Genomic DNA, 25238 nt, shown 5'->3' with positions numbered 1-25238 from the left:
CATACAGCCTGTGCCGAGAGGGTAATAAGTGGAAAACAGTGTTTATCACAGTTTCAATTCACTACGAATACGCAGTCATGTCCTATGGTCTGGTCAGTGCCCCGTAGTCTTCCTAACCTTTGTAAACAAACTTCTCTGTGAGTACCTAAACCACATTATTCTGATTTATTTCGTATCTGAGTGGGAAAAATGTATGTATGGTACACATCATCATACATCCAATCATCTCCAATCAGTCTAGAACCCTTTGTCGTCTGCCTGCAGGTATGCTACAACCATAACCCAGTCCTCACTGTCCATGGTTTCACATAGTGCTTATTTTTAGCAGATTTACCAATCTCCCATGGTTATTCTACGATTTCAGTAATCATTGTCTGATTACTAGTAATAATCTAAAACCTCTTCCAAAATTACCCATTGCCACGGATGCAGCCAAAATCTTTTTTTAAAGATGTTTTTAGATATAACAGTATCCCTGAAGATGTCTCAGGTCTGAAAAGCTTACTGCCAGCAAATGAAAATTAACATCAGTCTCTCCTCTGGTAATCATTACGGTTAATACTGTGCCCTAGAGTTGATAGGGCGCAAGAAAAATCGAGGTTCAATCTCACATAATTCAGACATGCCTCTGTTTACATCTGAGGTCTGAATAACGATTTCACCATTAAGATTTCAGTATTAACTCCTCATTGCATGGCCCTACACTCAGCTATAAATACAGCCCATAATGACTACATAGTTCAAATTCAAAACTAGATCTGTTACACTCTAACAATAAACGTCTTAAGATGAGACACACAGGACAGAATGTCTTCCCAAATATATTCTTGTGTAGTTATCAAACTTGTCAACACTGGAGCAATACAGTAAAGTAATTCTTTTTATTTGTGCTTTTCCATGGTCCATTAAGAAGGAAAATGAAACACTTCCTTGTTTACTTGGAGCTTTGCTCTTGGGAAAAAAGGTTTCATCTAGCACTCTATAGACTTCTTTGGCAGGTCTGTTTGGAGGAACCTTAAACGGTTCTATGTAGAACTCTACAAAAGAGGGTTTCCCTTTCAAAGTGGGTTCAAAGTCGACCCCATTAAGGAAGCTGAGAACCCTTACCTTATGTAAATAAAAAAAAAAAAAGGTTTGCCATTGCTATTCTGGTAACGGATGACCACAAATTCTTCCATCTGAAAAAATATTCTCATCTCTAAAAGGTTATATACAAATTTAGATTTAACTTATGAATATCTTTGATGAAACAATTTTTAAACAGTTGTGGACAAATCAGGAGTCTAGGTGCCCAGGACAAGCAGATTTCATGTCCAGGCTATTTTTGTCTTCCTTAGTTTCCCTTGTTAGTCTGTATTAATGCCCTTAACTAGCAAGCCAGCTGTGCATACATTACTACCTTAAGTCAGCTAGCAACTTTTAGTCTCAGTTAGGTGTCTGAGCATCCAAAACACAGGACTGGGCAGAACACTGAGGCTTTTATTTGCCCTGTGGACTATCTAAAAAATGTAAGGTTTTGTCCACCCTTGATAAAGGCATAAATGTTTATTGACACCCCAACAGCATTTATACTTTTATCACCTTTATTTAAAGAAAATTTATTGAAAGAGCATACAGTCCAAGCTGTTTAGAGCTAAGAGGGCCCAACTGAGATTCTCTGATAGTCCTAGGTCTTAAATCCACAATCTTAAATTCATTATCTCCAAACCTTAACCACTGAACTACCACTGCCCCAACAACTGCCCTTAGACTTTCATTACAGCCTTTTCCTTCTGTTTTTCAGGACAGGAAAACGTTGAAATTCTTGCTACAGTCACAGTAGATCATTCCTTTAATAAAATGGTTTAACATTTTGTAATAATGAAAATGCTTGGTTCATTTAGACTTACATCTGAATGTGTATAATTGTATATCACTGCCATTCTGGTCTTATGCCATAAAAGCATTCTACACTTGTGAATCCACACCCACAAGAATTTGGATATGAATTTGGATACAAATACAGACCCCTCATGCACCACTGTCCAAAATATCTTCCATCGTGACAATACACAGGGAATGTTACATCACACCATGTGACACACAAGCAGGAACTCACGTAGCGCCTGCTGACACACACACTAGCTTTTTCTGTCCTCTTGCTCTATAGCAGGTGTTCAAGAGGGCCACGTAAACCATGTGACTCATTCCACTCTACACATCATCACCTGGCCAGTCTAGCCCGGAACAGGACTCTGGCTCTTTAACACAGCCACGGTGAATGCAGCTTTCTGATAGCCAGAGCTTTTATCATGATATATAAGGCAAGCTCTAGCTTAAAAATAAGTATGATGCAGATCATTGCACTGCAGAGAAATAAGTGATGTTATTCTTTTTAAATGAGCTAAAAAATCAAATTAGAGTTGAATGTAAATGGGTGCTATTGATAATGTTTGAACACACAAACACACACACACACACATATACAGATGCACCAGGCTCCACTGAACATGTACACCCCAGTGATCGGCTGGCTGCATCTCTGAATATCACGTTACAGTGAATCTCCCAGGGCCTGTGTGTGCAGCACAGCTGAGCCAGTGCTTGTCGCACACATACAAGAGCAGCAGCAGCATCAGCAGTCAGAATACACACATAGGCTGTAACAAAAAATCTCAGTCAGGAAGGAAAGAATGAAAGAAAAACAAAAACGCTTACACTCACCGCCTCCGAGTCTTCAAATCCATGCAGGTACAAATTGTCATACATGGAGGTTTGCTATTCCAGTGAGATCCTCTTCAAGAACAGAAGAAAAAAAAAGACAGAGAGGGGAGGAGGTGGAGATGGAGAGGTGGGGGAGGAGGAGGGAGCCACCAACACTACCACCACAAAAAAAAAGGGTTGATGAGGGGGTTGACGATCCCCTTGCTCACTAAAGGAAGGATGAGGAGGAAAAAAGCAAGAGATTCCTATCGGAAAATGGAATGGAGAAAGAGAGAAAGGTAAAGATAGATAGAGAGAGAGAGAGAGAGAGAGAGGGGGAAAGAAGGCAGGCCCGTACAGAAGGCTTGGCCTGCAGCTCGGAGAAGATCCCTCGTTCAGCCTCCGATTCTCTCACATCCTCAAGCTGGGAGAAGCTCCCTGGAGGCTGCTCGATGCTTGCATTTCATCATCCCTCAGTACACACACGCATACATGCACATGCACACGCGTACGGCTCCGCACACCACCGAGAGACAGATAGACAGAGAGAGGGGGATAGATAGAGAAAGAGAGAAATGAGAGAGAGAGAAAGAGAGAACCCTTCCTCAATCTGAGACTGATGACACACTTGGTTAGCTCAATCCTGATTGGACAAGCAGGTGATGACGCATATTCTCCTTGGCTGTGGAGCGGTAGATATTCTCTGATGGGGTTTCAATGTACAGTAATAAGCCTCATTTGCGCTGTGTAGTCCGCTCTGTTACACTGCACTGACCTCAGATTAAATCTGACAACACAACCTGGGCTATCATTGATGAATAGGAAGGTTTTTAGGAAATTAGATTTGCCAGAAAAAAAATACAATGAGAATATTGTCACTAGATCACCTGTGATAAATGTTCAGAATATTTGAGCACAATTTGTCCATTTGTTCTTACATGTGATTGTAAAATAATAATATAAAAGACATGTAAGTAAATTCATTTCTAAAATATAAAAACGTTTATGTAAATAAAAAAGTACCCATATATATACCTATACACACATACACACACAGACACACACACACTCAAGACGTTTGGATTTGAGATCAAAAGATGAATTGATGTTAGATCAGAATTTCGGTTTTTATTTCCTGATATTTATACCTAGAGGCATTTAACAACTAAGAAAATGGCACCTTTCGTTTGAAACCACCCATTTTTTTTCAAGTGATCAGAAATATTGGTACATGTTACTGACAGGGGTTTCTTGCTGCCCAGGTGTGCCCTGTTAGATTGATTGTTTAAAAAATTTATAGCTGTGAATGTCTACTCTCGGTTTCTGCCCTGGGTTTCAACTGTGATGACTGCATTTGTTGTTAAAAAGGATAAACCAACATAAAAACCAGAGAGCTGTCTATGGGAGAAAAGCAAGCCTCTTTGAAGATGAGAAAAGAGGGAAAATTGATCAGAGCCATTGCACAAATATTGGGCATAGCCAATACAATAATTTGGAATGTCCTGAAAAAGAAAGAAAACACTGGTGTACTAACAACCAGACATCGAACAGGTTGGCCGAGACAAACAGCAGATCATTTTAATCATAAAACAATTCCAACATAAAACAATTCCAAACTTGTCTTTTACCTCTAAAAAAATTACTTTGCTGCTCAGCTCTTGTAGGAAATTCATCATAATGTGATGAAACAGTGTTTTTTGAAGAATAAACAGAATGTTAAACGGTGAACTCAAACTGTGCCTAGAATTTCATCTCCGACTAGCAGCAGTGTACTGAAGCAACAGACCTATGCTTTCTTGTTCTTGCTTTAAAAAATGAAACAGACAAAAAAGAATTTATGAAAAAAGAGTATCAGGAATTAATTCTCATCCGCACCACACTATTTTCCAAACTCTCTCATTATCTATTGTCAGAGTGGAGTGAATGAGCTGTCAATCAAGCACACCCCACAAACTATTATTTTATGTCAGTTTCTTTTTTTTATCCTAGGTTAACCTACCCAAAAACATGTTGCAATAACATCCCACAACATTATTTCTACTACTTACTGTTAGCAGGAGTGTCTAGTATAAATGGGCTATCAGGGCTAAGCCCCCTATCCTTCAAAGATAGAATGACATCGACGTAAGGTTGGCATCCACATCAAATTAATGGTAGTTAACACATGGATTATTTTGGACGTTTGTCAAACCAAGTGCATCAGCACCACCAGTGGTTGTAAGAACAAGACATAGAATAGTATTATGAAGTGACACTGGGGCTGATTTCTTTCCAGACTCTAGTTTCGTGTAGCCTATTGGTGACAGTCACGTCAGGTGAAATGTCCCATAGATTTGCTCTCCATTTGGGCTGGTATTTTTCAGCCCAATTCGCTGAAACATGCATAACAAATCATCAGCAGTAATTGGGAAGGTGTAATAAACACAAACACATCCTTTTTTCCTAAAATGTATATGGAGAGGAAAGTAAAGATATATAGCCTAAGCACACATTGTCCAAATTACACAAAAGAACAGATGACAGTTTAGTGGGTTTTTTTTTTAATGAAATGGTTAACACTTTTCTGTTTACGATGTTTGGTATTTGGAAGAAACATGGCATGAACCCAGTAGAGTATTACACACTTGAAATTTTTGAAAAAAAAAAAAAATTAGAAATCATGTATGTGCAGCTATCCGTCTTTAAAGTGTGTGTATGGGTGTGTGTGTGTGTGTGTGTGTGTGTGTGCGCCCCACTTCATTGTTATTATGCCATCAGTGAAATCCAGTAATATAATGCATTGCTCAATCCTAATAGTTTCACTGTCAAGCTATTGATAGATATCAGATATCAGATATCAGATGTTAACCCTCCTGTCTATTATCATGATGAGCTATCACTGCTTTTTATAGTCGTCCAATCTCATGAAGGCATTAGTTAATGACAGAGGAGAGAAGTAACAAAGTTGAGTTTTATTTCACCTGATACTTCTGACCTGTACTTACAACATTACAAAAGAAAATATCTACTTTCTACTCACTATGTTTCTCTATAAGCATATATCTGTAAAGCCCTAAGGTGACGTTTTAACATCAGACAGCTTCAAGGAATCTAAATTCCTAACAAATCTAACAAATGAGACCTAATACTCATACGTTTGTACTGTCACAGCTAGCTATTAGCATTCAGCTAGTTTGTATTTTCAGAGTTATCATGCTAGCTAGACATTTGAGAGATTAGGAATAAAGCTCTTGTTAGTCAGCCTTAGCTAATTCTTAATCTCTCAAATGCTAGCTAGCTATTAGCATTCAGCTAGTTTGTATCATGAGAGTTATTATCATGCTAGATAACTATTCAGAGTTTAGGAACAGAGCTGTTATTTTTAGCCTTAGCTAATGTTTTCCAACATTCCTTGGTTCCTTGGTGAAAGAGGCACTAATTTAGCCTGAGTTACTAAAATCAGTGTGTGATTTGAGGCAGATGTCTTTTTCTTTTGGGAATATTTCTGGCATGTTTACTTTCATACTTTAAATAAATGTTCTACTTTTATAAATACTTTTCTACTTGAACTTGAAGCTGCACTTCAACGTTTACCAACGAATTTATTTTGATGAGTAGCTACACTTTAACACGAGTAAAAATTTTCTATCATTTATTACCTCTGCTTATTTGCATTTTTTAGATTACACTCATATACAATTGCAAGTTGTTTGGATGAGATGCAATGGAGGCGTGTTGACATGACGGATATTCCTGTACTAATTTCCCAAGTCAGATTCCAGCTGGTGAATAAACAATTTCTGAATCTGATTCTGATAACAGTCATTTCAGTTTATCGGAAAGGCAACACAGCAGCAAAAAAATGTTATTAGCATCCGTCAAACATAATCAGCCTATAAATTATTTTAATAGATCAGCTATTGTAGACTGCTCGCTGATGAAGCAACGAGATGAGCTCACCTGTCTGAGGATGAAGCTTGTGGAGGTGGTGCTGCCATCAGAGCGTTTAAGGCGACTCCTTCTCGAGTATGTTCCTCTGTTCACCTGTGAGGGCAGCAAAGAGCAACTCAGCATGTACATTTAACAGTGGAACTTGATTTCTATATTTAGAGAGGATGAACCGATGAGATGTGTGAATGAATGAAAATACTGAAATGGTGGTTAATGCATTCATGAAAGTGACGTAAAGTAAAAATGTACTTGAAAATACATCACTCGAGTGTATCAAAATGACAAAAACATGACAGAAAATAAGGCAAAAAGTCACATAGGAAATGTGTAGATAGCTTTTCTTCCAAAGTTTCACAATTTTCAAAAGGTTCCTATGCAAACATCAATAAGCCAAAAAAATTAACTATTGCCACTGAACATTTGGATCCAAATGATAATAATAAAGACTGAGTAATGCACAGGAAAAAACAGAAAACACTCAACATGTGATATATGTGTCATAGTCAGTATATCTGTTACAGTCAGCAGGCTACATACATTCATATAAAAGACACTGCATATTTTTAAAGGAACAGACGTACAGATAAAAAAAGCATCTTGTTCTTCACATAGCAACGTGAGCTGTTACACCAGAGACTGAGCCACACTATCCCTGCCCTTTGCCACTTTTCTTTTTTCCTTTTCTTTCTATTTTCCCCCATGCCATCTGCAGTCCCTGTGCTTCATGCTCAGATTTACATTTCTTGATTTGGTACACACGTTTATCCAGAGCAGCTTAAATACAATCCAAGCTTAGAGCTGAGCAGGGCCAAGAGCCCATCAGTGCCAGTGTGTTAATTCTGGGATTTTGGGATTGGACTCACAGTCTTCCAGTCACCAGTACACAGCCTTAAAGGAATAGGACTAGGAATTAGGACTAGAGTTTGGACTTGTTTGCACAACACCCACTGCCTCAGCCTGATGTTGCACAGAATATATTGCACAAACTACTGCACATATCTGCACCTTATTCAAAATACAGTCATACTGTTTCTGCCACTGATTTTTGTATCCCTTATATCATATTTTTATATTTTTCCTTTCCTACCTGTATAGATGTAGATTCTGGTACATGCAAATTCCATTTTTATGTCATGGACAGCATAAAAAAGCATTTCACTGCACGTCGTACTGTGTATGGTTGTGTATGTGATCAATAAAATTTGAATTTGAATAGTCTGAAAAAAATAAAAGCAAAATTTTCTTCTTAAACTTAACAAATGTAGTTGATTTTCCAATGTGTCAAATGTTTGCTTTGTAGTTTTGCATTAACGTATATTTTGGATAATGGAGACACAGATTATGGACGTATGTACCACCCAGATTGTATCCTTAAATTTGTAATACATACTGTAAACTGTGCCTTAAACTGCACTCAGTTATGCATGTACCGTCTCTGTGATGTGGCCGATGTGTACTTTGTTTGCAGTATTGTACAAAGTACAAGCATGAACAAAACCTCATTGCAAAATGGAGCAGCCATTTTGAACCACCAGAATAATTTTACCCATTAACACCCAATCAGTGACAATTCATTCAAAAAAAGCAAGGAAATGAACAAATAACAAATCAGTAGAGCTCTTGAACTATTCAAGTCCTGACATTAGACAACCCATTACCTTGTGTGATACGTGATTTGATAAAAAACACATCCACATATCTGTTGGCACCATTTGTCACTGAACACTCAACACATTTCCTGTTTAACTTTATACCACAGAATCCCTCCCAGTCTGACCGTCCTCCCTCCACCTAAAGCAATGCGGCCATGAATAGCATCCTCTGTGGGCTAGGTTAATTAGGAAGTCCTCATTTGATCCATTTTCGTGAGTCATCAGGGAATGTGAGCCGAGACAGCAGCTGATCATTCTTCTCCGAGTTTTGTTAAACAGGGCCAAGTCAAAGTGGGTCACTGTGCTCGTTTCACTAAGGCCACCAAATAGGATGCGCCTCCTGTGGTCAGTAATCGTGTGCGATCTCAGTCTAGCTAACGTGGAGGCTGCACAAAGCAAACTCCAAGATTCCTTTGTAAAATGTGAGCACAGGAAAATCACTCAGTGTTGAATAAACACCTAGAGTTTTGAATTAATAACACAGCAGCATTTGGGTGTGTGTGTGTGTGTGTGTGTGTGTGTGTGTGTGTGTGTGTTTCCAGGTGGGTGCAAATGAAGAGTAAATTCTGAAGGAATAATAAAAAATATATACAGAATGGTAGAGAAGGTACCTTGTGTTAACATCAAGTGTTTTAAGTGGAAATTTGAATTATAAAGTAGCAAAGCAAGAGAGCATAGTGATTTAACTCATCATGTACAACCTGAGGATATTCACTATGAATCCTAATTTACAACAAGAATAATTAAGATGAAAAAAAAATGAAAGCAAACCTAGATTCACAACATAAGCAGACTGCATGAATGCAATAAGCTAAAGCATAAGTTAAATCGACTCAACTGCACTTTTGAGCTTGAGAACAGGAGGCGTGTGCAGCGCGCTCGCGGGCTTCACCTGGAATATGGGCGCCTGGATGCCTTCGCCGAGCTTGTTGCGGATGTAGATGTGCCGTGACATTTCCGCCAGCACATCAGTCCACACGGGCGGCTGCGCGGCTGCTGCGCCCCACGGCAGGTTAGGGTTTCTCGCGGTCTGCTCCAGTTTCGCCCGGTTTGCTCTTACACTTTCCCAGTAAAAGCTACTGATGTTACTCCTGCTGCTGTTTGTGGTGGTGCTGCTGCTGCTGCCTCGCGCGCGGCCGCTCAACACTACTGAGTGACAGGTTTGTGTGCAGGCGCGCGCGTGACAGTGCACTCGACGCACGCGCTTTCGTCCAGTCCGGGTTCAGTTACGTCAGAAAGAAAGTAAAGTGGCATCATGCTTCAGAGATTAGCTACCCTTCTCTTCCCCTTTCACTTCCCCTCCATTTCCTCATTTTCTTCCTCTTTCCGTCATTCTCACTATTTTTTCTCTTGTTCCACTTTTCCAGTTTCCCACTTTTCTTTCTTTCTCTTAATCTGCTTTATTTCTTAATCTTCTTCCTTTACTTTGCACTCACACTCTCTTTCATTTTCCTGCCTTTCCCCCCTCTTACTTCCTTCCCACATATCTTTCTCTCTTTCATTCTTAACCTCCTTTCTTTTACTTTGCACACATTCATTTTCCTTTTTCTCCATTTCCTTCTTTCTTTCTTTCTTTCTTTCTTTCGCACATACTCTTTTTCCTTTTCCTCAGTTTTTTTTCTCTTACTCACTTCCTACATACCTTTCTTTCTTTCTTTCTTTCTTTTTAATCTTCCTTCTTCTTTTCCTCTATTTTTTCTCTTACTTACTTCATACCTTTATTTGTTTGTTTGTTTCTTTCTTTCTTTACTTTGCACACACTCTCTTTTTCTTTTCCTACTTTTTTCCTCTTACCCCTTCTTTCTTTCTTTCTTTCTTTCTTTACTTTGCACACACTCTTTTTCCTTTTATTTTTTGTCTTACTCACTTCCTACATACCTGTTTGTTTGTTTGTTTCGTTCTTTCTTTCTTTCACACACACTCTCTTTTTCCTTTTCCTACTTTTTTCCCCTTAGCCCCTTCCTACATACCTTTGTTTGTTTGCTTGTTTGTTTGTTTGTTTGTTTCTTTCTTTCTTACACACTCTCTCTTTTTCCTTGTCCTGCTTTTTTACCCCCTTCTTTTCAGTTTTTACCCCTTCCTACATGCCTGCCTTCCCTTCCTTCCTTCCTTCCTTCCTCCCTTAATGTCCTTACCATCATTTCGTGCTGTTATTTGGCTTTTGGGAGGAATTGTTTAGATTAATGTCAGATGAAGGTGCACAGGCAGTGCGTGCTCTCAGTAAGTGCTTTAAAGATGCCAGTAATGACTGAACGCACACTCTAGTGCCTAAAATGTTAAACGATTGTTTTGGGATTTTTCTCCAGGATGTGCTCAGTCCAGTGCAGTTTCACCATGTTGAGCTTCTTTGTTCCAGCAGAGGGCCCTACTGAGCACATCTAAAACACCTACATAAACAGTTCAAGGTAACCTTTAGTGAGTATAATAATATGGTATTAGATGGTAAGATGAAATAAATGGCAAAATTGCTGTATTAGAAGCATTATTCATTATTTTTGTGGACGCTAACCTTTTCCATTCAATGCCAGACAGGATGCTTCCACATATTTACACACCCTGTGCAAATGAAGGCTTAGTCGACCGCCTTCCCGTCTCCTGAGAGTGGCACCGAGCTGTAGTCACTTCCACTATTCACTCTGTGATGCCACCCTGGATGCAACCTCAGGTTTTTTTTTACTTGAATGGATGCCTAACCACTACATTTCAATGATGGGAAGAAAAAGACTCTGTTCCAGTACTGTGTGTTATATGTGTATATATATATATGTGTGTGTGTGTAAAAATATATTATAAATATATTAATTTAGCTCACCAGTTAGTGCATAAATCAGTCCAAATATAGTCAGGTCCCTAAATATTTGGGCATTGACAATGTTATTGTTATTTTAGTGAAATTTGTTATTTTTTGTTATTTTAATGAAATAATGAATGTGAGCTCAAAGTGCAAACTTTCAGGTTTAATTTGGACATATTTATATCCAAATCGGGTGAGCGGTGTAGGAATTAGAACATGTTTAAATATGATCCTCCTGTTTTTAAGGAACTAAAAGTAATTGGACAATTGATAATTCATCCTGCTGCTTTTGTCAGCAGTCACATCAGCCATAACTACAAGGGAACCAGTTCCACTGGCAGCCATACACTCCCATGCCATAAGAACAGGTGGTATGCTTTGGATCATATGCAGTTCCTTCTTTTCTCCATACTCTTCTCTCCACATCATTCAGGTAAAAGTTGATCTTTGTCTCATGTGTCAATAGGATGTTGTTGCAGATCTGTACAGGCTTTGCTTTTGCTGGTTTTACTGTTTATTGAGGAAAATAATTCTTCTGTCTTCTACCACAGTTGTTTTTCTGTGGTCATCTGTGTCTTTTGGTGTTCCTGAGCTCACCAGGGTGTTATTTCTTTTTAAGAATGTACCAAATGGTTGTTTTGGCCATACCTAATGTTTTTGCTATCTCTCTGATGGGTTTGTTTTGATTTTTATAGCCTAATGATGGCTTGCTTCACTGGCAGAGACAGCACTTTGGACTTCATATTGAGAGTTAACAGCAACCAAATGCAAATGCCACACTTGATATAATCTCTAGACCTTTTATCTGCTTACTTTTCAGTGAAATAATGAATGAAAAAAAAAAACCCTCACCAGCTAATAAATTAGTTAGCTAATAGCTTCACTGATGAAAATACTCTCCCGCTGGGGCAAAACAAGAGATAGAGGTTCTGTTTTCTACAAAAGTGTTGCAGATTTTTAGGTTGCGTATTGTTGTGGTCCTTATTTGCTTGATGTTTTTCATTCAGTATTAATTTTCATTCACATTTTTTTTGTCCCACTCTGGAACAAAAATTAGTTATTTTTAATTTAGCAATGAATAAAATGTTAACATACAAGTAAAGACTGAAGCAACATGCAACATGCAAGTTACTACAGAACAGCTTTTCCTTTCCTTTCCTTTCCTTTTCCTAAAATAATGAAGTCCATCGGGTAAATTTGCAGGATGTGTCAATGTCGTTCTGTTCAGTTGCAATGGCCTCCCACAGATGATAGACATGCTGTCAAGAAGCTGTGTGAGGTGTATTAATATGATTTTTTGTCTCAGCGTGGGTTTATAGGTAGCTAAATTAACATGTAGACACAAACGTTTGCAGGTGTCGCTTTGTGCAGTGTCGAGTGACTTTGAACATGAAGTTGATCCTGTCAGAATTTTGGGTAAGAATATTTGACAGCGTCAAGTATTCCTTACACCAGTATTCCTGAGAACTGAACACACATACACTCCAATGTCAGAATGTGATAAGGCCTAATCAAGTCTGCTGATCATTCCTCTCCCATCATCTCTGCTTCTTACACTGAATTTTAAGCAATCAAGAACTGAAAATCCCATCTCACTGATTGTCCTTGCCAAACCACAATACAGAAATGCAATAACCTTTAAGACAGTGATGGAGATACCTGCAAGATAAACCAGCAAAAATTCAGTGAAAAAGCTTTTGAGAGATTATTAAAAAGCAAACAGCTCTTGATAGGTTTCATTTAGCTGAGGAAGTTTCAAATGCAGCACAATGCAGACCTCTGCTGGCACTCACAGGTACAGACATGTACATAGCGTTACAAACAACTCAGGACTAGCAAATCCTCACATAACACATTAATACATTTCAGAAGAAAGCTTTATGATGCTTAGTGGCTGTTTAACTTACCATTCTTTTAATCCTGTAATAGGCATTTGCTGCATATTTATGTGCATTACTTTATTTGCATTTCTTTAAGTATTAAGGCTGCAAATAATTTAAGGTCATTTGTGCTGTATCTTATGATTGTTGGCCCACCAATATGAGCACGCTGGCAATATAGTCAAGTGAGGAAGCTAAACAAGACTAAATGCACAATCTATTTGATTCTTTAAAATAAAGACAGCTTAAAGGACTCTAGCTGTAAAATCTGTATTTAAAGATTTTGCATCTCAGTTTTTTTTAAACCCTTTCTCACAGTACACTGGCATTCCATTCTGCCAGTGGAATGGAAATTGACTTATCGGACATTTTCAATCAGTATAAACAAATGAGTTATTTTATCAGAAGTCTGTTATAAAATTAGGCAGGATAGTGTTGGGTTTCTGTGTGTAGAGTATTGTAACTGTGTTTATCTGCTGGTGAGCAGGGCGATGGGAAAGGGGAGGGGTCTGAGCCCCCTGCTGGGCAAACAATTTACACCTCTCCACAATAACTTTGGTACAGAGATAAAACGGACAGCACAACTAAAGCTTTTTTGATAGCAAAACACTGTATACAACTGCCACAATAATATTATAACTTTTTAAACCTAGTAGGCTAGCTAAAAAGAAATACTTATGAAAGACTGCAAATTCTTAAAGCCCTGAGTGTCTACTTTCATGTAAGCCTTTAACCACTACTGTGGAGTGTGATACACTGCACCTCCAAAACAGGCAGAAATTCCATTTTTGGCCTGCAGTAATAATAAGGTCATCATTCATTTCCTTGTCACAAGCTTTCTTTTCTTCTGGGTTTCCTCTGGGTTATCTGTTTTTCTCCCACCTGGTAGGTGGATTTGCTGTGCTAAATTGAACCTAGGTGTGTGTGTGTGTGTGTGTGTGTGTATGGTGCCCTGCGATGGACTGGTGACCTATGCAGGGTGTATTTGTGCAGCTACAGAGAAGGTTATAAGGAAAGTTTACTTTTACACAAAAATCAGCTAGCTACTGAATTGCTAAACAAAACTACAATGTATTGTTTAAAGTTTGTTCATGCTATTTGTGAAAGATATGACTACTAGTTACAGAGGCCTGTTTGTGTGTGTATGATTAAAAAACTTTTCACATTTTCCAAGCTGTACTCAACTACATTTAGTGTTCATTTTATTTAATCAGAAGGTGTAGAAATCTTTCAGAGAAACCTAAAAGTGTGTACCTTTTCAACAAGAAGTTGGCTAGAAGAGCTAGCATAAAAGAATATGAAAACATTTTTGCCATGAACAGAGGTGTAAAAGTGATCAGATTCTTTACTCAAATAATGGTGCAATTACTTGTCTGGTAAAAGCTGAAGTATTCACACCTTCAAATTCTTCACTGACGTTATTGTATAAAAGTATAAACTCTTAAATTTACTTACGTATAAGAGTAAAAGTACAAGAAACATTTACTAAAGAATTGATAAATACAGTGTATGTACTGTAGCAGCAGATAGAAACCAGTGAATTTCAATCTTCTTGAAGCTGTCTGATGCTAAAAAGTTATCTTATGAGTGAAGGCTTTGTGCTCTTTCCTGAGGAAACTGAGTGTGTCAAGGACTTGTGTGTGTGTGCTGCAAAGTTCCACAGAGCACAGAGATGGCCACCTCCTTGTACTGCATCACAAACAACTCGTCTATAGCTCAGTGTAGGACACAAAACACAGGACACAAAACACACACCGTCCACCAACTCCTTCTGAAACCTCTCGGTATGACACATCATACTTTTTAATCCATTTAAAATATCTCTAATATATATAGTGGCACGTGCAAAACAACCCGTCCAGTTGTAAAGTCTCAGAACTTAAATAAGTCATTAGGCCTTAATCAACTCATTAGGACTCATTAGAAAGGTCAAGATTTGTCATTAGGAATAACAATTCTAGGGCGTAATAAATTCTCTGACTCTTCAAACAACCACGGGCTCCTCAAAGCAGCTAACTGACGATCAAAAATGAAGCAGAGGACTATAAAATGATATAAAAACACTTCCAAGAATATCTCAGAACTAGAAGTGTTCTGCAAGGAAGAATGGGTGAAAATTCATTAAACAAGTTCATTAAACTCCAAGTTTTCTTCAATCAGTGTTTGCAAACTGATATCTGTCACAGTCTGACTTAGGAGGGTGTTCAAACTTTTGCACATGCCACAATTACGGTTTTTTATTTATTTATTTATTTTTTATTTTTATGCTAATCAGATATGAAGTAACTGCATTAATATATGCAGAAAATGTTAGTTTTTTTTTAGTTTGCTGCAGAGGTTGTGTTTACTTCTTTTCAACTCAAAAATCAGCAAAATATGTAATCTGGCCAGGGGTGCCCAAATTTTTGCATACCAGTGTATAAACGTATGCTTTGCTGCCAGAACTACCATCAGATCTGCTGTTATAGAAAATTATTCAACACCTTCTGACCAATCAGAATCAGGAAGTCATGTATTTCAATGTTTATTGATGGAATTCAACAACTGCCCTTAAACTTGAATTAGAAATGTATTTTGAGTTAAGATTCCTGTCTCAGTACAGGGGAACATGACCAAATTCTTGTCAATGGTTGTCACATACAGTCCTGCTCACCATTATTGGCACCCCTTCATTTTTTGCATAACCTGTACAATATTTTCAGGAATAAATTAAAATGTACCACAATTATATCATCAGGATTTTTTAATTGGAGGTCCAAAGTAATTAAACAAAGAACATTGTTTTTCAACTTGCATGTAGTAATTTCATAGAAGAAACAATGGCATGGGCAGCAATAAAGGCACCCTTCCTTAATATTTGGTTGCACACCCTTTTGCAGCAATGACAGCCTCCAAACGTTTCTTGTAGCCTTCTATAAGCTTCTTGTTTTCTCTGCTGTTATTTTCTCCCACTCTTCCTTTACAGTTTGTTCAAGCTCTTGAACGTTTGCAGGGTTCTTTTCCCCAGTGGCAGATTTCAGCTCAGCCCAAAGATTTTCAATGGGATTGAGATCAGGACTCATTGCTGGCCATTTTAAAACAGTCCATTTTTTCCTTTTCAACCATTCCTGCATGCTTTTGGATGTGTGCTTTGGGTTTTTGTCTTGCTGGAGGACCCATGATCTTCGACTCAAACCAAGTTTTCTTACATTAGGTAGGACATTTCGCTCTAAAATCTCTTGGTAATTCTCTGATTTCATGATTCCTGTGATACGGTCAAGGCCTCCAGCACCAGACACAGCAAAGCAGCCCCACAGCATTATGGATCCTCCACCATGCTTAACTGTTGGTAGGGTGTTCTTTTCCTTATAAGCTTCATTGCGTCGTCTGTAAACAAACTGTTGGTGTGCATTGCCAAAAAGCTCTATTTTTGTTTCATCTGTCCACAAAACATTTTCCCAGAAGGATTGTGATTTGTCCAGGTACTCTTTGGCAAAGATCAGTCGTTACTTTTTAAGTCTTTTCTTCAGCAGTGGTGTCTTCTTGGCTTTCGCCCATGAAGCCTTGCTTGGTTTAGTGTGCGGCGTATAGTACTTGTTGACCATGACCCCAGACTGTTCCAGGTTGGCCTTCAGGTCTTTGGATGTTAGACGTGGTGTTTTATTTCCACCATTCGCACCAACCTTTGAAGAGTTCTCTCATCAATTTTTTTTCCCCTACGTCCAGAGAGGTTCTTGACAGTTCCATGCTTGGCAAACTTCTTAATAACTTTGGCAACTGTTGAAACAGGGATACCAAGGTCTTTGGAGATGGCCTTATACCCTTTGGAGGTCTTGTGTTTGCTAATAATAGCACTTGTGATGTCCTCAGACAGCTCCTTTGTCTTCACCATTATGACAAAGGAACAGGGAATAACACGTGGCTTTTTAAAACACTGAAGTCATCATTCAGTGGCTAATTTACATCACATGGGCACTGACAATTTATCACAGGTGAATCAAAATGTACTTCCATACTGATTTATAGTAAAGGGTACCAATACCAGTGTCACAGCAAGCTTTAAGTTTTTCTATTTTTTCTCCCATTTTTGTTATCATTTGCTATTTTGTATGAAACACAAGTTCTCTATAGTAAAAATGCTGTTTCTCTTGATTAATTTTTTTCAGGAGATATTCCGCATTATGTACTTAAACTTCATGGGTGCCAATAATGGTGAGAAGGACTGTACACTACTGATGCAGTAGATTGAGCTTATTTGTTTATGAAACATTTTGGACAGTCTTGGCTAGTCATCGGTGGTATGTAAAGTGCAGACGCAGTAAGTGAAAGAGGCGAATATTGACAATTCTTTAAGCATTCAAGCATCAAGAAATTTCTGCAGAGTTCCAAAGTTTCAGTGTTTACTGCTATAGCAATGAGCAGAAATGTTAACAGCGATAATATTAATGCCCATATTGTGCTGTCAAAAAGTGTCCTGATGCAGGAGAGATTGAGTCAACACTTCAATTCCTGTCGAGCTACACATGCTACTCCTGAGATGCCACTGATCCTGACCCCTTCTGCTATCTGGACCTGCCTGATCCATCCTGATGCCCTACTTCTGGTTGGAGTTCTCCTCGGTTGAGATTGCTTGCTGCCGTTGGGGGTGACCCCACATGGACGGCCTGAAGATCATTGGGATTGCTGGGGATAGTGCCACTTGGGGGCTGTGGAGGTGGCTTGGGGATCTCATATGGGGAGATGTACTGTGATGGCTTGGGACTGCGGTTGCTGTGGTGGCTTTGGGGCTGTTGTTGCCACGAGCAGCTTTGTACTCAGGACTCCATCAGTGGACAGTGGAAAGGTTTAACAAACCGGACTTCGTGTGAAAACCGTGATGAATTTACTGGTTGCACAATTGCACTAGTTGTCCATATAGTACACAGTTATAGAAGGGATTTATTTATAATTTATTTATAAATATAAAATTTATTTTTATCCGTTACCACCCAGATGAGGATGGGTTCCCTTTTGAGTCAAGGTTTCTTCCTCATATCGTCTCAGAGAGTTTTTCCTTGCCACCATCGCCTCTGGCTTGCTCATTAGGGATAAATTCACATATTTTCAATGTATTTTGGCTTAATTTAATTTGAATCTATTTATTTCTGTAAAGCTGCTTTGTGACAATGTCCATTGTTAAAAAATACAATCAAAATTGAATTGAATTGAATTGAATTCCAGTTCCAAAACACTTTAACAGAAAAATGCACCACAGTGTTTCATATGCTGTAGTAGTGCTGAATGAATCTCCTCTAAGCCTCACATTCTCTTCATTACCTCCCCTGAGTGTTCATTAGTCAGGTGGGTTACAGTGTCCACAGCTCCCTTGTTCTTTTCAGCTCTAGACCAGGTTTGTGAGCATCAGCGACATCACCCAATCCATCGTTCTCATGGAACTGTGCTGCATTTAGCTGCATTAACCAAGAGAGACTTCTTTGCCACACAAAACACTAGGAACTACAGTGAGGCATCAACAACGACATGGACGACTGTTTCCAAATTTTATTCTACTATAATATTATTCCACCACAGGTCTGGATTAATGTATCTAATATACACAAAAAGTGATTTTTAAAAAGCAGGTTGACCATGCACATCAATCAACAGGAGGAAAGTATTTTGTGTGTCTACTTTTATGAATATGGTTTATACTGTATAACATTAGCTAGTTATAAGCTAATGATGCTTCACAGTTTCAAAAGTAATATTTAGGTTAACTAATATGCATCACATTTTTACTGTGTTATATGACAGATACATTTACACCACAGAGCTGTTGAATGCTTGACACTGATTGGTAAACTAACTTTATATGACTTCCAGTTTATATGAATGCACTTGTTCTAATACATTATCATTTCTGTAGCAACAACTGACACAGGAACTTGTATGACAGACACTTCATATAAATAGAGATGTCTGTGAAAGGTTTACTTAGCATTTTTTTGGAGGAAGTCTCCAGTTTGAGAGTATAAGAAATATAAGAGATACAAGAGATGTAAGACTTTATTGTCTTCTATAAGACGAATAAAACACTTCAAAATGTGCTCTTATCGTAAAATAACTAACAATGTGCTGGGAATGTATGACATCTCCCCATCACTGATTATTTTTCTATAAACATCACACCCCATCATATTTTATTCCTCATGTATCTATCACATATCTGTCCTAATTATCTGTACACTCCATAATTAGACAAACAGATCAGTAATCTTCTAAATATTAAATCAAACCAAACATCATATAGTATTAAGTGGAACAGTTTATTGTGTTGGAAATGCTTAATGCTGATACAACAAACCCCACTGTCAGTAATAAAGCTGATTAAATCGGAGAAGTGTGTTGATCCTACCTACACATCCAATGAAAGATGCTTGTTACAGGAAGCATGAGCCTACAGTATTTCCACCATATACAGTACATCAAAAAGCAATCACAGCTCTGCAAAATCTTACCCGATCACATTTTTTGCAAGAATCAGAACAGGTACATTACGGAGACACAATGTGAACTTTAGTATTATTAGTTTAAGAATAAATGAGAGATAAGACAATTATACAGTGCCAAAAAATGACATCTATAAATGCAATGCCTGTTTGTTAACATTAAGTCAAGTTGCCAAACATACATGACAAGCTTGATGTTAATAATATATAAGCTTTGCTGAGATATGCCTGCACTTCCTGTTTACATTTTACAGCATTTGGCAGATGCCCTTATCCACAGCAATTGCATTTATCTCATTTATACAACTGAGCATCTCAAAATGACCCACATCCTGTTTGGCAGTTCACAAATTTGTTACGTGAAGAACACAGCATAAGTAAGTCAACGAACTGTTCCACATATCAAAAATGGGAGAAAATGGTTTGTTTGGGTTGGTTTCACAATGCTCAGTTTTCACAATTGAGTTTCTATGATGTTGCATTGCAAGAGTTATCATCATAAACGTATCCAACTTTGTCCTATTGGTGGTGCTAAAGTGGCGTACACCAAAATTGCTGTGTAGGAAGCTGAGATTGGCTTCTATCATTTTGCCAAAAGGGTACAAATCTGTGTCTGGCCAAGAGAGCAAAATTGGCCATGCTCAACTGGGTAAGAAGGATGGCCTACTCTCTCTCCTCTATCAATCATAGCATCACTAGCCAATCCTGAGTGTCTGTGAGCTCATGCATGCGGAAGGTAGTGGATAGGGTTTACCTCCGAGTGTGCTCCACCGTCCTGCAGCGCAGCATGAGCAGCAGCTCAAAAAGATGCACTTGGCTGGCTTCATTTGCCTCGGAGGAAGCACGTGTAAGCCTGCACCCTCCTGGGTTGGTAGCTGACATATGATATGGGAGACCTAACTGGTGGAAGGGAATTGGTGGGTACCTAAATTAAAAAAAAACCCATACATTTCCAATAATAATAATAATAATAATAATAATAATAATAAGGTGAATAAGAAGAGGAAGATATACAAATTACAATAGGGTGTCTATGCACCTTCTGTGCTTGGCCCCCTGATTAGGTCCCTTATCTGAAATACTACATAATCCTTAAGATTTGTTTTTTTTTGTTCTTCTGACTGCAACTGAGCCGCGATTGTTTTATATCAGCCAGAGATTCAGAGAAACAACACAATGTTGCAACACAGTTCACGACCTCACATAATGCTTTTCACAGTTCCACAGTTTTCCTTTCAACACGCACACATGCACGCACGCACGCACACACACACACACACACACTCGCGCACACGCACACACAGGAAGTACAAATGAGCTAGATGATGGTAGATAATTCTCTTTTTAATGGCATCATATATTGATGACAGCTTATTGTACAGCAGAACTCATTGTAGACATCTAAGTCAGCTTAATAAAAGATACAAGTTTAGTAAAACAGGAATAAATACAAATCATGTTCAAATATCTGGGAACATAATCTTTTAAATACATTAGGGTTTATAAACTATAGTCATTAAAACCCATCAACATGTGTAAAATTAAGACAAAAATAACAACGGCAATGATACAAAATGCATGAATACAAATGTGTCAAGTAAAATTAAGAATAACGAATGCAACAACGTTGAACTTGCATTTCACAGTCGGGCTGACGGTTGCCAGCTGAGGTTGATACGGTAACACGGTGCTGGACAAAAGACGACAGTAGTCAGTGACACTCTGTATAAAGGCTTTGCAGATTAATATGGAGGCGAATGAGACACTTTATGATATGATATCTGAATACATGGATTGCAATCGTGCATATGGCTGCAGCAAAAAAAAATTAAATAAAAAAAAAAAACGGCAGAAAATGAGCTCCTGCACATTACATGGCTATGATATTTTCATGAAATGAAGACAATTCTGAGGTCTGGAGAACAGCACAATTCCTGCAAATCACTTTCTTACTTGTTAAATAACATAATGCACCCCAAAATATAAATAAATTCAAATGATCACACTCCCCCAAACCTTTGAGCATAGCTATAAATAATAAATTTATTATATGACTATGACACAAATATAGTATAGTATATATAGTAATATATAAAATGAGTATGAGTGTGTGTGCGTGTCTGAATTTTTGGTGTATGATTATATTGGTGTATGTTTGCATGCCTGCGCATTTGTGTGACTCCTTATGGTAGCAGAGACCTACAGCAGTGCATGTTTGTGTTTAATGTATTAACGCGCGCGCGCGTGTGTGTGTGTGTGTGTGTGTGTGTGTGTGTGTGTGTGTGTGTGTGTGTGTGTGTGTGTGTGTGTACACCATGATCAGTGATAATGGGGAGATGCCACTGAATCTCCCTGACTCAAAGAAGAGTTTTAAATGAAACCTCACGAAAGACTCAGAATGGAGGAAGAAAATAATATATTGTCACTTTAGTATTATAATTTTCTATAATGATCTCCAATTCATTTTTAACCCAAGGCCATGATAAGTCCTATATTAAGACTCCTACGCTCTCGAACACATTTCCTTGTTGCTGGGGTGGTGCAATCAAGGGTGCATTGTTTGTATATTTTGTGTATGTTATGTATATTTTTACTTGGACACTTTGCATTTGGTGTACCTTTAATTCACTTTAAAGCTTTAAAGAGATGCATTAGTGGTCCTTAAGGTCCAAATATGTACCTTACGTTATTTTAAAGGTTTACTATATTCATATTTCCAGATAAAAGATACGTACTAAAGGTACGAAAGATGTAACCTTTATAGACCCACCCATCCAGCGACGAGGAAAATTAGTTTGGTACCTTTATTTTTGAGAGTGTATATCATACTCGAATTAAACTCTGAGAAGTGAAGGACAGAGAACTGGAGTGTGTATAAGTGTAGAAGTGGCCAAGATTAGCAATACAGGAAGTAGCGAGTGTGTGCTTGAGAGGTTTCGAGAAGCAGAAAAGTGCACTAAGAATTAGTAGAGCCCTCTTCAGTGTTATGAGCTATAACACAATAGGGTCCAGTCCATTACCAAGAACTGTTTTTTTCATTTCAGTCAAACAAGATCACTGATGTAAGAAATTAAGCAAATGGAGTGTGAATAGATACTGAATAGATATGGATTTCACTATTCAATTACATACAAGGATTACACAAGGAGCTAAAATGTTATTTGTGGTGTATCAGTATAAATTAATTAATGTGGGGTGGCCTGGGAAAACCCATCAGATGGTGCTGTGAATTCTGGCAAACTGGCCAAGATTACAAAACATGGGGTTTTAACCAGAATTGTTTTTTTGTTCTTCCTAGAACATGCTTTGATACCTCTAGTTTAAGAAAACAAATACATTTCAGCAAAATGATGTGGTTTCTGCCTGCAGAGATCACGTTAGCTACATAAAGAGCCAGTTCAATGAATACAGCTGTATACACACTCAGTCTGCCAAAAGATGATGTTTCAATTGCTAAATTGCTAAGTATTCTTTCCTAACATAGAGAAAGACAAGTTATTGGTTAAGTGCTATGTTGAAAAAAGGAGAGATTCAGTCTGTAAACGGTCTAAATACTAGCTGTGAAATTAGCCGCTGTCACTGACACTGTAGTGATGGCGGCAAACAAAGTTAAAATTTTTGGATATGAATAAAAACTTAAAATGGGAAAATTTGCCAAGAGAACAATTTCAGCACTGCTGTTAGCGCAGGTCGAGGGAAGAGATGACGATGAGGTTCATGTTTGTCAAATTCCACGAGTGACTTTTACCACAGGAAAAGAAACTACAGAGACTGATGTTAAAAATCACAATTTTTTCCACTATTGACCTATTTCAGTTCAGGTAAGGCTGTAGTTGTCAGAAGTTCATACAGTAGAAAATATCAACAATGTCACCAGGTGAAGGGTTTTCCCAGGCCGCCAAGCATATATAGATCAACTATGCATAATTTTGTATCTGTCTATTAAGCTCTAGATTTTGGACTCTACAGAAATTAATATTATTAATATTTACCTATGGAAAGAGACTACACCGCCAAAAAGTGCTTTCGGCAATGCTATAATAATCTGGGAATAATCATGGAATGGTTAATTATTATTCATTTAGAACTAAGAATGGCTCATATGCCTTCATTTAAAGCTGGGATCAGAAACATGTGACGTGCATTGAATGTCTTATGAGAGTACCATTACCATACCAGTATCAGTGTGAGGTCTAGATTGACTACAGCATATTTTACATACCAGCTACACAGTGATTTTTCTATGATGTACTCATCCCCTTCGGACTGATCTCTTTGTTTTGCACATGCCTGGTCCTCGTGGTCACGTCTCCACTTTTCCGAACGTCCCCTCAGGAGGGCGGTAATGCTTAGGGAAAGCCTTCAGCTGGAGAGAGTTGAAAGCGTACTTGCGACATCCCACGTTCTTCACCGTGTTCTCACGCCGGCAACCCTCACTGGAGGGGACGGGGTTATGAAAGCAAGTGGAATTAAACAAAAAGAAAAAATAAAGAACAAACAGAAAAAAACAACAAGGGGCCATGTTTAGAGACTATGAGCAAAGAAAAATCAAGACAATCAAGAAGCACAGACATATGACAGCATGGGCTTTAGAACAATGGGGTTATGGGTAGGCAGTGAAAAATGGGGGGCTGGAAGAGAGCTGAGAATGGGACTGAAAAAAGCAAGCAGGACATGCCGCTGAGCCAATGCTCGTCTATCTGGATCAATAGCTAAAAGCTAAGAGTTGGATTAAGAAACAGCAAAAGTTGCACATTGGGTACAATTTTTAAAAACTAAAAAAGACATTTAAGTACAATGCTAAATATTTTTGTCTAGGTTTATACCTTTTCGACTGCATTTGGAAAATCAATCGTTATCTGTATAAAGTTCAAAACTAAAAAAAGTCAAAAGGTGGGCTGACTGCATATGAAACATATCATAAGTATAGCCAGTAAATATCTGAAAAAGTTAAGACCAGCTTCATAATTTGGCTTCATATAGAAGATCTGTCACCAAAACCGAACAAAACATGCCAACAAACGGCTGAACAACAGTGCTGCTGATTATAATACGATTCTACTAAACTCGCAAGTGCAGAGATAATACGGAAGCGCAGAGCATCGATGGAGACGCTCCGTCATCACATCATAGCAAATACATCTCATACCATAGCGGCATAGCTCACCAATGTCCTGGAAGTTCTGAATTGTCATGTCTCACACTTCAGGAAATCTAGAGGTAGTTTAACATATCTTATTCCTTAGCAAATTACTTAAATAATACACATCTAAATATGAATGTAAACATTCACTAAGCAAGGAAGCTCAAGCTAAATGCAAGCAGTACCCAAGAGTCTATTAACATATTAAATCCATGGAGACTAACACTGACATTCACACTAGCAAGTGACAAGTCTCTTGTAGGTGTGTAGCGACTGCTACTATTGTCAATTATGGGTGTGTACTGTTTTTTTTTTAAATTGTGATGATATATATACACCTTCTAAAGCTAACTAGGTAAACACAAATTAAACAATGCTCTAATCAGTGTCAAAATAAGGTTGTTTTACATGTTACATGCTCGACTTTTCTCGGGCTTTGCTGGCAGATTAGAAAAGCAAGCTACCTGTCCTAGCTATGTACAACCATCAGTTTCTGCTATTTCCTTCCTAGCTTTATTTTTCTTTGTATTGTCTCTATATACATTTTATATGACAGGATAAGATTATACCCTTTTCTTCAATTCTTCAATTCAGTAAATGGAAACTAACTCCAGGTAGGAGCTAAAGTTCTGAATGGGGAACAGATGTTACATGCCATAGGATTGGTCCAAGGAACGATTTGGATTTGTC

The 25238-nt window shown here is 38.2% G+C and overlaps 2 protein-coding genes across 8 annotated transcripts in view; both read right to left on the bottom strand.

Annotated features, from left to right (window-relative positions):
• cacnb4b (calcium channel, voltage-dependent, beta 4b subunit) overlaps positions 1–9418 on the bottom strand; it is a 28725-nt gene extending 19307 nt beyond the window's left edge. The window contains exons 1-2 of one of the 5 annotated variants that reach the window (XM_034300390.2): positions 9103–9418; positions 6622–6705 (exon numbers count right to left, since the gene is read on the bottom strand). In XM_034300390.2, the coding sequence (XP_034156281.1) occupies positions 6622–6705; positions 9103–9219 (201 nt within the window). In that variant the 5' untranslated portion in view covers positions 9220–9418. Of the gene's footprint in view, positions 1–2697; positions 3292–6621; positions 6706–9102 lie in introns of those variants that run through there. The other 4 variants (XM_026933555.3, XM_053232067.1, XM_026933557.3 and 1 more) reach the window with 4 other exon arrangements.
• Positions 9419–20731: 11313 nt separating this feature from the next.
• Positions 20732–25238, bottom strand: part of inpp4ab (inositol polyphosphate-4-phosphatase type I Ab) — a 70229-nt gene continuing 65722 nt past the window's right edge. For all 3 annotated transcript variants that reach the window (XM_053229384.1, XM_053229392.1, XM_053229393.1), the window contains one exon: positions 20732–23841. In XM_053229384.1, coding sequence (XP_053085359.1) covers positions 23709–23841 — 133 coding nt within the window. In that variant the 3' untranslated portion in view covers positions 20732–23708. The remainder of the gene's footprint in view (positions 23842–25238) is intronic.

Source organism: Pangasianodon hypophthalmus, chromosome 2 (assembly GCF_027358585.1).
Source record: "Pangasianodon hypophthalmus isolate fPanHyp1 chromosome 2, fPanHyp1.pri, whole genome shotgun sequence".
Taxonomy (NCBI): Eukaryota; Metazoa; Chordata; class Actinopteri; order Siluriformes; family Pangasiidae; genus Pangasianodon; species Pangasianodon hypophthalmus.
This window is presented reverse-complemented; position numbering and strand designations above follow the sequence as displayed.